We start from the raw sequence: 13,637 nt of genomic DNA on the forward strand, positions 1-13,637 counted from the left end.
GGAAGCGCAGTCCGCGGGCGGGGCGGCGCTGCACGGGTGCGGAAGTCTTGGGCGGGCTCGGCCCATCCCGCCCCTCAGGCTGTGCGGGGCTGAGTGAGAAACCGTGAGTGTCTGTGTCTAATGAACAGGGGGCTGGAAGTCACGGCCGGCACGCGGAGAGGTGAGGAAGAGGAAAGTAACCGTGTGAATCTTCAAAACTGCATACAAGGAAAAGGTGTGTCATATTCATGATGGTGTGTGAGAGAAGCAGTAGACGTGTGGGTTGAAAAGTCTGTTGAACAGGTCATAGAATTATTAAAGTTGAAAGGGACCTCTAAGATCGAGTCAATGCGGAAAAATCACGCAGAGTCCAGTGGGGCACACACCCGCAGGGTTTTGTCTCTCAAGGCTTGGGAGGACACAGCCCCTCTTACCCTGAACTCTCGGCTGCACGTTGCCCTCTTCCTTTCCCCGCCGGCTGAGGTACTAGGAAGATACAGCCTTCCCGAACCGCCTAGCACATATTCCCTCCTCGTATATGTAATTTTCCCCCAAAGTTCAGAATCTCGGGCTTGTGCTGACCCGTTTGTTTCAGAGTCAGACTGGGTTCTGTAACAAACCTGTGGCTTGAAGTTGTTAGACATTAAGATGCATTTCAAAGACATTAACACCCATACCCTCACCCATGGCAGCATTTTGTAAAGACATAAGCAGACATCTTTGCTATAAGGTCCAACCATAAACGAGGTCCCAGAATAGCGAGTCCTTAATCAGGTATAGAACTTCGATAATACTTTTTTGAGGTATAGTAATTCTCACATCAATACCCAAGCTTATGAGGTTCGAGGCGGCTGTCACTTGGTGGGTATCACTTTTCAGCTTCATCTTTCCACAACTACATAGGAGAGGGCTCATAGAACGATCTGCTCTACGCGATTTGCAGAGCTGATGGGCACTGACAGCACCACAAGCAGAAGAGAACGGCGGCGCCGCGCTCCGCCCCGCCGAGCCAGTGTCTGTGCAGGACGCACAGCGGTGCCCAACACCCATTTTACAGCTGCAGAGGCCTCCCTGAGAGCCCTGCGCCGGGCGTCAGGCCAGTGACAGCGCTCGTCCGCTCCTCCCTCCTCCTGTCCTCACCGCCGTCCCGCACATCCCGTAACCTCCACCTCTCCCCTGGCCTCTCGTCTTGCCCTGAGGCCTTTAAGGGGCGGTCCCGCGGCCATCTTGGGCAGTGGCGCGTGCGCGGTGCGGAGCGGGAGCAGCAGCGATGGGGCCGGGACAGAACAGCGCCGTGAGGGGTATGGCTGGCCGGGAGCTGGAGGTGTGAGCTGATCGGAGGGGAGGGGCGGGGCAGGGCTGGGGGCCCGGGACCGCGGGCGGGCAGCACGGGGGGCGCCCCTCGGGGGCGGCTCCGCCTCGCGCCCCGTGCCCCGTCGGACCCCCGGGACAAGATGGCGGTCTGCCCGCCACCGTTCCCGCGGGATGCGGTGGGTCTGCAAGCGGCCGGTGGGATCCGCTCATCAGTGAAACCCCTCCTGCGTCAGCGAGGGAGCAATGCGGTGTGGTGCTCTGAGGGGTCCCTCTTCTCCCGGTCCCACCTCTCTGCGGTGTGAGGGCCCGGAGCCGCCGAGCTCCGCGCCGGGCCCTTGCGGGTGCTTCGGCCCTCGCAGCGGGCTCCCGGATTTTATCGCCCGTCGGATTTTATCTGTACTGGGGACAGCCCGTTTCAGACACCACTGTTTTATTTTTGTATTCCACCCGTTTGAGTGAAAATTTCGGGAAAACCTGTAAATTTCAGAGGTTTTGTCTGTCTCTCGATGCCCGTTACTGTACAGTAGAGGTAACGGTGACATTTGCGCTGTGTAATGATTGACTTGAACCGTGCCTGAGGTAGCGTTGTGTGTTTTAAATGCTGTTGCACAACTGGACAGGATGAAAGACTTAGGCTGGGTGGAGGATAGGATAGAATAGAAAGCTGAATTATCTAATTTTCTCTAAAAAATGAGTATCACGTGCGTGACTGGTTTCCACTTGCAAAGCTGTTCATGGTTTATGTCCTTAATTTAGCGGGCAGATGGTTTGGGTGTGTGTTTTTTTTTTTGTTTTGTTTTGTTTTTTTTTGTTTTGTTTTTTTGTTTTTTTTTTTTTTACTTTTTGAGGGGTGGGGGAGGGTGGAGGCCGCTGGTACAGAGGATGCTGGCAAAGACATGAGTCTAAAATGGGCTATAGTGGAGGAAGGCTATGCTTATTAAAATAATCAAATCACTGAGGATCACTTGGTAATAGCTTGCATCCAGGTTGTGTTCCCAATGGCAGCTTGCTATAATTTATAATCTTGCAAGAATTAGAACAGTTCCTAGACACTGGGAATTAAGCAGAAAATCTTTGAGGAGATGGGAGAAGAATATGCTCCTAAACAAACTGAAAATATCTTCCTTATCTAACAAGCATAGGAGCAGCTGATGGCACTAGTCTGGAGGGTGCTCTGTTTAGCAGGAGACAGCATTAGGTTTTAGTGATTTCTGAAGAGATTAAACTTGATCAGTGCCGTGTGACTAGCAGGCTACATTTCTTCCTTCAGCTGGCATGTGTCTCAGGCTGATGAATTTTGAAAATCATTTATTCTCTACTGAAAACTAGACATCAGAAACTTACCATATTTTTGTGAGATTTGATTCGTGGTAGCAGTGGGGGGAGTTAATTGCTTCTGTGCATGTGTGCCCTTTGGAAGGCAGTGAGTAGCACAGCTAATGCTTTTGATCTGAGAGGTGTGGTTGTTTGCAGGTCTGACCCCACACCAACCACGGATCTGATCATGGTGACGTGTCTTTTACTGCTTATTGGTGAAATCCAGCAATCTTTTTCCCTCAGGTGGCCTCTTTGCCATACATCTTCAGTTGAATTAAATGTGCCAGTCACAGTCTCATTTTTTGTGGATGCTGTGTAGTGGTAGAAGTGATTTTGTCAGCTTGATTGCTTGACTTTTACTGTTAGTTTTTTTGTGTATCCAGTTATCCTAGATGACTCTTCAGTAAGTATCATGTGTTTCTCCATTATTGGCTTTTGTTGTGGGCAGTGACACTACTGGACTGTTGTGAACAACTCTTGCACAATAACAGTCTCTTCATTGGCAACAAAATTGGCAAGAAAAATGCTTGAAAGTTACAAGCATTTCTGGAGACATAAAATACAGTTTTTCATGTCAGGTGTTATTACTCTGTGACTTTAGAATAACATAAATATTTTCTGAGCAGCAGAGGTAACTTGACTGTTGCCTCTTAGGGCAGTCTTGGACTAACTTTGTCAGGGTGTAGCTCTCCCCCATATTGTTGATAGTTGCTAGAATGTAAATGGATCTGGGTTCTTAACAAGGATCTTGGTGGAGGCAAGACCACTTCACTTTCTTAGTCCACTTCCCAGTGCAGTTGGTAAATGTGTGTTTTCCTGTGGATAAAGTGTCTCAGAGCTCTCTAGCAGATCCAAAACCTCCCTCTGTACTGTAGATGTGGAAACATCCAGAGCAATGCTCTAGATGTTTAGAGAAAGAAGAGAGGAGAAACTTCGATCTAAATCTCTTTCATTAGGATATGTCCAAAGAATACAGAAGAGAGTAAATCCCTATCAGTGTCTTATTGTCATTCTCATCTCTGATTTTTTTGTTTACTTCTGTGCACTGCCTGCTCTCCTGGGGCCTTATTCTTTGAATCTCTCTTGCTGTCTCTTCTCTCCTTTGTGTGTTAGTTTTTCTGGAGTTCTAGCCAAAATTTTTTTCCATTGTTTAGTGCTTAAAACACAAAACCAATTTTTTCTGCCATGTTACACAGACCTGTTTTGTCTTGTCTTGTAACACTGTGGTTTGGTATTATACCAGAATTTGGAGTTCTATAATAATAAAAGTTGCTCCTACTGCTTTTTATTTTAAGAAGAAATAAAAACCCCTTGATACTCCACGTCAGTGTCACTCTGTTAACAGATGCCTCATGCATGACCTTAGGATTTTGGCAGCAAACTGTTGAATTGGCACCAGAGGTCTTTTGAAACAGTTCAGAGTATTTAAAAATAAGAGTGTTCTTCTTCCACATGCATTTTATGGTTAACTTGGTTCGATTAAATGGGTGTTCCAGCTTTTCCAGATCTGTATATGAAACAAGACAAAACTTACTGCCTCTGAAACCCTGTAGGATGATTTACCAGAGTCTACTGAATAAATTAAAGTATTTCTTCTAAATTTTCATTATATTTATTAAGGCAATTCTGGAATTTAAAGAATGAGACTGCTTTAAATGTTTGGATTTAATGCATTATTGGTTGATATAATCTTCCATTCTGAAAGGGGAAATGTGAAGTGGCTCCAGGGAAGCCGCTACCTGAAAAAGGGTAAAACAGTAGAAAAGACATTCCTCTATTATAAGAAAAGATCCCTGAAGCTGTTGATACGTATACAACTCGCCTGTGTGTGTGAAGGATGACTCTGGCCCTTGGGAGAAGAGGTAGAGGATAACTGCAAGATGAGATGACAATTTAGTTCGTGATCTCTGCTTGCTGAGCTGGAGCTGATGTGCAAAGTTATGGGGGATGGCCCAAGGGATGTTAGAGGGATCTGGGTTGGCTGCAGATGTGCAGAACAGCTCTTCTGAATGTGCTGCTGAATTTTAGTGCAGACTTCTCTTGCTTATAGTGAGTCACATAAATATTACCAATTTTTTTTCCTCTTCTTGTTTGCTAAGTTGTCCTGGACTTTTGGATAGATTCAAGTGAAGATCAGCTTCCTTAAGGTGCAGTACCTTAAAGGGTGCTTTAAGTTACAGACCACCTGTGGTCTAATTTCATTCAAGTCATTCTTTCCCATAGATTTCATAAGGGAATGGATATGGTCCCTCCGTGCCCTTATCAGTTACTGAAAATGTAGGTGAAGGTTTGGACCACAGTCAGTGCATCGGTAGCAGCTTGGGCAATCCTTGCAATTGCTGCTTCCCCCAAAGCAATGAGCAGCCCCTCGGATTTGCTTTTGCTGTTGTAGCTGCACTTGACATTTCATCGGGGTCACTTCAAAGTTGTCAGACCCAGCAGGTCCAGCTTGCCAAGCTCCTCCTGCCTGCCACAGCCCTGCTCCAGTGAGACAGGGCAGGGGTGCTGCAGTGGCTTTTCTTGGGAGAGCTGCTGTCTTGGATTTAAACTGTGGCTGTTCTTTTCATTAGTTTGGGCTGCTGTGCTAAATTAACGCAGATTTTCATAGAATCCTTCTTAAATTTTAATTTTCTCACTTCTTTATCAAAATTAATGCATTACTCTGGGGAATAAAGGGTGAGAACTCACTGTATGGATATAAAACACAGCATTCACAACATGGTCTATGGGGCCTTTATTGTTTTAAGAAGTTGGGGAGCAGGGAAACATGCCTGACCTAAATTATTCCATGTTAAAGATGATTTTCTCTATCTTAATATCACCTTACTGTTACAGGAAGTGTTTGTCATTCATTAGCAGGGGAGGTTTCAGTGTATGTTTGTCCCTTCTGTGTCATTTACTAAGAAAATGAACTCTAAAGGATTTCTGCATCTTTTACTCCTTTAGTAAGACTCCAAAAGAGTGCCTCTCTTCCCAGATCTTACAGGGCTGCAGACACTGTACAGACAGCTGTCTAATTCCACATATTGCTGCAGCCAGACACCTGTGGGTCAGTGTGGTGCCTATGAGCTAACACAGTTTTAGCTGAGGAAAGGGCTTGATAGAGATTTTAGGAAAGTCTGTGGGACAGGGACAGAAAACCTTGGTACTTTTAGTCCAAGCTCACAGTGGAAATACAGCAAGTCAGTTGGTCATGGAAAGTAGCAAGAACTAATAAAGGTTTTTGTTTCTTCCTAGACTTGGACATAGTGATGTCTCTTACCCCACAGATGCCATCTGGTTTGGCATCTTACAAATCCAGTTAAAACAGAGAAGGACAGGATAAAAATTCCCAACTGGAGATGGTTCTAATTTTATTAAGTTCTGTAAATGTGCTTAAACTTAAATTCCTGTTTATTTGTCCGTAAACAGAACTTGCAGTACATGCCTATGTAGAAGTGGTGGATAAAAAGCAAAGAAAGAGCAGCCACTTGTTACTCTGAGAGGAAACAACCGGACCTGGTGCTGCAACCTGAACCTTTGAGCCAAAGTCCAGCATATTTTCATGAAGCAGAGAGAAAACAGTAGAGCCACAAAAAAAGTAGGAAAACCTCTTGCAGGAATGGAATTTTACATAACAAAGACTGCAGAAATTTTATCGGTAAAGGGAGGAAATGTGAGGATGAGGAGTGGTGGTAAGAGGATTTTTTTAAATGAAAGTTGTCTTGCAGAGATTCAGGACTTAATCTAGTTAGAATAAACATGTGCTATGATTCTTAAATATAATATTTTTTGGATCCTTGTTCTTTCTTCTGTACCACAGTAGGGATTTAATCTAAGATGGCTTTTGTTCCTCGTGGTAGTATATTTAATAATTTCCCCATTGCCAAACAACTGGTTTTAGTTTTTTTAGTTACAAGATGCATTTTGTTAAAAGCTACTCAGTGCCCATGCCTTTGGGGGTTTGAAACCTGCTGTTTTGGGTTGTTGGCACGGACTGTTCTTCTTTAGTGACTTTCTTGCAACTAAAACAGTTTTTTTGCTGCTACAGGATGTACTTACACCTGGTTTAATATGCTGAACTTTGAAACAATGTACAACTGGTGTTAATATCAGGGCTTGCTAAGTAGAAGAGTAAAAAACAAAACCATGAAAACTCTGCAAGGCTAATTTCCACCCTTGTGTAGAAAGGACTTGGGTGAAGTAGAACTCTGATGAATAGAAAAGAGCATTTTGACTAGGTGACTGTCAAAGGAAAATACTCTTTTAAAGCAGAGAGTTACTACTACAGAATAAAAAGATCAATTGGAAAGTAAAGAGGTGTTGCTGCAAGTATGAAAACATTTACTGCTGAGTAGTTTTAATAGAATGTTGTGGTCAAAACCTGACCGTCTCTTGTTTTTTCTTCTTTTATTCTAGTTGAATGGATTGCTGCAGTCTCCGTAGCTGCTGGAGCAGCTGCTGTTGGATATCTAGCTTATAAAAAATTTCTCTCTAAAGACAAATGCTGCAAAGCAATGGTGAATCCCCATATCCAGAAGGATAACCCCAAGGTAGTCCATGCCTTTGATATGGAAGATCTGGGAGACAAGGCTGTGTACTGTCGTTGTTGGAGGTCTAAGAAGGTAAGAGGAGAATGAATGGGCCCAGTGTTGTTCATGTTTATTCTTCATAAATTATTAAATCTTTCAGCAGAACTGTTTTTAAACTGCTTTATTTAGAGCAAACTAACCTCTTTTCACCTAAACAATTCTGCACAGAGATATAGCAGCATTCTAATCTGTAGAATTATGCACGTTTGTTCTGATGCTCTGAGTAAAGCCTGCAGACCAGTGCTAATAGTGAACAAAATTGTTTCTGTAGCTCTGAAGAAGATCTCTTGAAAGGAGAGCAACTGTCTGGAGCATGATCATGCATGACAGATGCCATTTTGTGTGCTACCTGTGCTAATACTGAGGCTTATCCAGAACTATTGGCCTGTTGGCAGTAGGAGCTCAGGAAACACAGTCTGTGAGGATCTTAACCACCTCTTTTAGGAGAAAGTTGGAAGCTTAGTCAGAAAGTACTTGCTAGCAGTACGTGGTGTATGGCAGTGCAATCACAGTGGCATACTTTAAGCTTCTATTTTTGAGTAATTTTGAGCTTCTGTCTTTGGGCAATTAAAAGTCTGGCCTAAATATTAGTCCAGCTTGCTTGCATTTGAAGTTGAGTTGGTTCAATTGCCTTAGACTAGTGATAACCTAGCCTGTCAATAACAGTACCTCAGATTTAAATCTGATCTTAGAGATGTGTGACACCTGATGCAGCTGAGATGTATATACTTTATAAAGGTAGTTCTGGGATCTGTAATGAGAGAAGGCAGATTGCATGGTTAATCTTTTCCCTTTACCACTGGTGCACATTTAAAAGCTTTTTTAGGAGGTGCCAGTGTGTGGATAATACAGACCTTCAAAGCCAGAGAACTGCCTTGAAATTTAGCTCTCTCTCCTCCAGGGAGGTGAATACTCAACTTCTCAAGTCTTAGACATTGGTCTCATCAGGCCAAACTCAGCAATTTCCAGATGCTGTAACTTTGGGTTCTTGCTGTTGTCAGATCTGACTTCATTACCTTGCAGGTAACTCAGGAGCTTACACATTTGTACCTGAATTGGGTTTTGCAGTGTGACATTGCTAAGGATTAAACAACATTATGATTTGATGCTGAAATAGTCTTGTGGAGGTGGCCTTGTCTTCTTTATTCTGTTTGGAGTCTGAAATGAAAAAAACCCTACTTGAACCCTGGTGTTTGTGCTTTCTGCTTCCTATTGAATCTTCTAAACAGCAATGGAAGATAGTGTCTGATTCTAATGGCTGTGGGTTAAGGAATACTGCTGCAGACTATCAGCAGAAATAGTGATAGAGAATCCAAACATGTTCAGTGTCAAGGGAAATCAGATGAGCTGTCCAGATCACTGTACAATTCCCCTGGGGTTTGAGCTTTGACTGCTATTGCTGCTAGGCTGCTTTATTTTTAATCAGGGATGAACACATTGTGTCAGGCCCAATATCCTTCTATGCAGTATCTGGTATTTGAGGTGACAAAGTGGGTGCTCTGGGAAAGTGGTGTTTGTTTTGGTGTTTCTCCATGAGAAGCTCAAGTCCAGTGTACCAGCCCCTAGGAGCCAGTGTTCTGAGACCAGTTGACCAGTAGGATGAATGCAGAGCAGTCATTGTTGGTAGCTGTTAAAGATGTCTGCATGCTGTCTGAACATGGAATACCACCATTTTTGTTCCTTGAAAACTTGAAGTGATGATGTTGCTGTAGCTGGACTTTGGGTTGCCTCCTTGGAGCTTGTGAGATGTTAATGTCTGATGGAAGCTGTGTCGTTTTATCTGTGAAGACCAGTGGACTGTGGTGTTGCATGTGAAAACTGGCCCAGGAACATCTGTTGAAAGCTGGTCAATGTCCCAGTAACATACATTCCTGTTTGCTGAGATTTTGTCCAAGTATCTGTCATTACTTATTCATTGAGTCACAAATAACTGATGGGATGAGAAGGTTTGTCCATGAATCAGCTTACATGAGCATTCTCTGAATTCAAGGTTTCTTTATTCAGAAATATCACATGTCATTTTTAGCTTAGGTTTTGACATTTCATTACTGTGAAAAGCCAGAAGAAAACCCCTACACCTCATCTTCTTCTTTCCCAATAATATCCTACAGACAAGGTGGTGCTATTTTTAAAGCTCTGTATATTCTTTCATTGTATTAGTTTTTTGCAGTACTTTGAAATCTTTTATTCTAATGAAGCATGGGTGGTAGGGTATTAATATTTTTCAAAGGCTGTGACTGAAGCAGAAACATTGAGATCAGTGGAACGTTGAGTACTGACTGTGTACTGCAGGAGAATAGTACTGTTGCAAAGGCAAAAACTGAGCAATGCCCAACTCTGAGTCCCATTACTTCTAAGCAAACGAAATTGTAACTGAATGCAAAATACCAGTGACATACAATCACATACAAAATGTGTGATATCTGTGATCGTCTCCAGAGTTTCCTGTGCAGAGGTGGCATAGCCCTGAAAATGCATCCTTGAGAAGTGATGGGATCCAGCCTCACTCTTACTGCCTCACAGAATGTCTTTCAGCTCTACCATGTGATAAGAGCTTCCCAGGAGTGCTAGTTATCTGGGACCTGGGCAATTAGAGCTGGCTAAAGGAGTCCCTGTTATTCTTGCTCTGATCAGCCTGTTCTAGGGTGGGGTTTGTTTGGGGTTTTTTAATGGAACAAATATTTCTTCAAATTACTTTCAACTGATGTGGCTCTTAAGGGCGGCACTGAGGAAGCATGGGGCAAGGTTTGAGAGTAAGGTACTCCTTACAGCTGTGGGTTACAGCTGAAGGTCTGCTCAGGCTGTAGTTTTCTCCTGCTCACCTGAGGCAGGAACACCAAGAAGTGGAATTTGGTGGCTGCTTTTTTAGAGCAAACCTCTTGTCTGCTCTACACAATAAGGATAAAGCTAGCATTCAGCCAGAACTAAGGGAGATCTAAAATGTTAGCATAAAAGTTGTGGTTTGTGGTTTCAGTGGATTTAATGAGAAGATGCCTAATAAACTTTCAGCCTAGGTTCTCAGTTCTGACACTGGATGTACTTTAGATGTGTTTATTCTTTCTTTTTTCAGTTCCCACTGTGTGATGGCTCTCACACAAAGCACAACGAGGAAACTGGCGACAACGTTGGGCCTCTGATCATCAAGAGGAAGGAGGCGTAGAGTGGACACTAGAAGCTACAGAATCAATGTCTGACAAATCCTCTGTTCTCTTGTAATTGGGGGGGGAAAATCCACAAATTCTTTGTCATATCACTGAAGACATCCCAATGTAGTATATACATTAGGCTTCAGCATGTATATTTTCTCTGGTGCTTGTTGTTCTTCAATCACTACAATGCATAACTTACTAAGCAGTCATGGTTTAAATTTTTTGTCCTGTAAAGTGTGTGTACCCTCTCACTGAGTGTGAAACCAAAATGAGGCACAGAATGTACTTAATCAGGAAATAGGTATTAAATTCTTTCCAAATACATGTGTATCAAAAGGTAGATGATAAAATCCTGGAGAGGTTCTGAAAGTCACAGAGCTGGATAGATATCCATGTAAAAGGCAGTGGCAGGGAAGAAATCACAGTGCCATCTTAATCTCTGATTGTGCTGCATTTTCTGCAGGTGTCACATTTGTCCTGTTACACTACAGTGCTGTATGACTTCTATAAAAGAACAAATACAAATTGCTAGCTATGAACAGACAACAGAAAAGGCTGAAAGTAAGATGGGGCTAGAAGGCAACTTTACATTTGATTTTACAGCAGCATTGAAACTTGACCCTACTTCAATTTGGTATCAAGAAAACACTGTCCAAACTACAGACCTGTATTTAGAGTAGGATTAGGGAAATGGTCTCTAGAGATTTCTTAACAGTTGAGTAGAATGACACAAAGTGCTCCAAGAGTGATGGGGGGGTGGGGGGGCGGGTGGCAGGGTTGTTCTTGGTTTTGGAGAAAGCCTTAGTTTCACTTGCATTCTTTCAGTGAAGCCAACTTCCCCAGACCACAGGATGTTTCTGTGGGGTGAATATGCTGATTAATTCCAGAAGCTAAAATAAAACCGAAAACCCTCACCTGTCATCACCATCTGCTTCACCATTGCACTGGCTAGTTCTGGAAAGCTTTTCCCACTGAGAAGGGAGGAGGCATACCTTTCTCAATATGTGGCCTTAGGCTCTATGTGTCTTAACTCCTGCCTTCCTGGGCTGCTAATGTGGTTCAGCTGATTTTACCAAAAAACCCTGGCATGGATGAAGTAAGGCTTTGAAAACAGATGGAAACAAGAAGGGAGGGAAGGAGGAGACAGAGAGAGCTCTTACTCTCCTTACCCATGGCACTTATCTTCTTGTTTGGTATGGTTGCATTAATGGCTGTCATGTTGGTTTCCTTAAATAGCTTTGATTTATTAACATGCATGTAAGTACAAAGCAAAACCCAAAGAGTGGGGCAGCAGGGGGCAATTTTGTACTAAACCCAGTCCATTAGTGTAACTGTGGCCTGCATAAGATTGAGCTCTGAATGTCCTCGGACAGAAACTACCTCAGGGCTACATGAAAGGCCTTGTTAGGAAGCTGACATTTTAGCCTGGACCCTTAAGAATTCTTCAGATGATCAGGGCAGAAGAGGTTCTGTTTGTATTATTTTTTTAAGGGTGGTTGGTACAACTGGTTAAAACTGAAGATGTTTTGCGTAGTCTCTATGTGAGGCTTTCAGCAGCTGAGGTCTTGCCAACTGGTCTGGATTTGGGCAGAAGGCCCAGAATGTAAAGAAGGAGGCACAGGTAGAGAAAGGTGGAGTGTCAGAGTAAGGGCACTACTGTCCAAGAGACCTCTTGACTTGAAAGAAGTTGTGGTCAAATACGTCAGTTTGTCTTTTCTGTCTGTCTTGAGTATAAAGACACTTGATATTTTTTACTTTGCTGAGTACTACTGCATATGGAAAGTTGTTTTAACCTTAAATTATCAAATACATTTTATCCAAAGCAAAGTAACTTCTGTATTATTAGAATATGACACTGGATATATCTGAATTTTTGTCAAATACACATTTGAGCTCATCTTAATCTCAAGGTTGTAAAGTCTGTGTTCTCATGGTTATGCTCTTTCTTTCAGTAGAGCTGTACAGTGCTCCTGTAGTCATGAACCTGTGTCTGGAGTGGATTTTCCTTCTGAGTCCTTTTCCTGTCAACATCAAAGCCTTGCTGCTCCTGAAGGAATAGAAATTCAGTGTTAATAGTCTGAGAAATGAAGTCCTGTGGTTTCAGATAAGTGCCCCCAGTCATAAAACTATTTTGTGGAGTTTGCCAATAAAATATTTCCGGGAGTTTGGGCATCAGGGAAGTGGGCCCCATGGGAAGTTTTTATTCCTGAGAAGCAGAGTCTCTGTTGATTTACATCCTGGTGACTTTTGTTTTGGAGAAGTGTTGCATTTCTGAATGTTGCTTTGAGTGTTCAGATCTTAATTACAGGCACATACAATTCCTGTACTGTACCTTATTTATGCAAGCTGTTCAAATGTGATGATGAGAAGAGAGTCTTGGATTTGAGGAAACAAACTTAACCAAGCAGTCTCAATGAGCATCACAGAGAACACTTAATTTTTTCTCTTAGTACCATAATAGGTCACTATGTTCTAATGGGTGGAGTGCTTGACTGTCCTAGTGTTTTCCTAAGTGTCTTTCTTTAGTGCTTTCCTCAAATAATCTCTAGAGTATGAAGTGCATTGATTACATTTCTACCAGTTTTAACCATAAATTTAACCACATGATTCAAATGTGCAATTTTGACCTCAGATTGAAACTCCTAATAGAAATCCTTCAAAAAGTAAAGCAGAGGAAAAATCCCTGCTGCAGAGTAAAACTATTTTGGTCCTCATTATTTTCAGCATGCAAGTGTTTGTTGGAAGGTCAGGAAATTAAAGTACTGATTCTTGAGTAATTGAGTGTGACTCATTGAAATAGTGTGAATGTCAGGTATTTGAGTGCTTCTATAGTCAGGATCCTTGAAGGGGAGAGGCTGTTAGTTACAGGTATTTCCTGCAGGTTTCATTGGAGCACTCTTAGTCTGCAGGCTGAGGAGGTGGTGGAGGCCAGCAGCCATCACTGCAGATACACTGCTCCACTGGATGGAAACAGGGGCCATGTATTGTGGTTTGACACTGGCCAAATGCCAGGCATCCACGAAAGCCATTCACTCACCCTTTCTTGCTCTCAGCTGGGCAGAGGAGAGGGAAAAAAATTAATGAAGGGCTCATGAGTTGAGATGAGGACTAGGAGAAAACACTCTAAAGGAAAAACAGGTTGAAATTTAAAGGTATAAAGTAAATTTATTATTAACAGAGTCAGAAGAGAAGTATGAGAAGTCAGATGAGAAGTAAAATAAGCCTTTAAAACACCTTTTTTCCCCCCAGCCCCTCCCTCCTTCCCATCGACAGTACAGGGAGACAGGGTGTGGGGGTTTTGGTCAGT

At 43.0% G+C, this 13,637-nt stretch overlaps 1 protein-coding gene across 5 annotated transcripts; it reads left to right on the forward strand.

Moving 5' to 3' along the window:
- Positions 1-109: 109 nt before the first annotated feature.
- Positions 110-12,233, forward strand: CISD1 (CDGSH iron sulfur domain 1). Of its 5 annotated transcripts, XM_053983492.1 has the most exons (5): positions 181-214; positions 923-1,280; positions 6,022-6,284; positions 7,009-7,214; positions 10,252-12,233. In XM_053983492.1, exons 3-5 carry the CDS (start codon positions 6,155-6,157, stop codon positions 10,339-10,341), a joined length of 426 nt encoding a protein of 141 aa, XP_053839467.1. In that variant the 5' UTR covers positions 181-214; positions 923-1,280; positions 6,022-6,154; the 3' UTR covers positions 10,342-12,233. The 5 variants fall into 5 exon arrangements, with proteins under 5 accessions (XP_053839470.1, XP_053839469.1, XP_053839467.1 ...); XM_053983494.1 differs by lacking the exon at positions 923-1,280 and having other exon boundaries at positions 139-214; XM_053983493.1 differs by lacking the exons at positions 181-214; positions 923-1,280 and adding an exon at positions 1,404-1,469.
- Positions 12,234-13,637: the final 1,404 nt, after the last annotated feature.

This window comes from Vidua macroura, chromosome 8, assembly GCF_024509145.1.
Source record: "Vidua macroura isolate BioBank_ID:100142 chromosome 8, ASM2450914v1, whole genome shotgun sequence".
Lineage (NCBI taxonomy): Eukaryota > Metazoa > Chordata > Aves > Passeriformes > Viduidae > Vidua > Vidua macroura.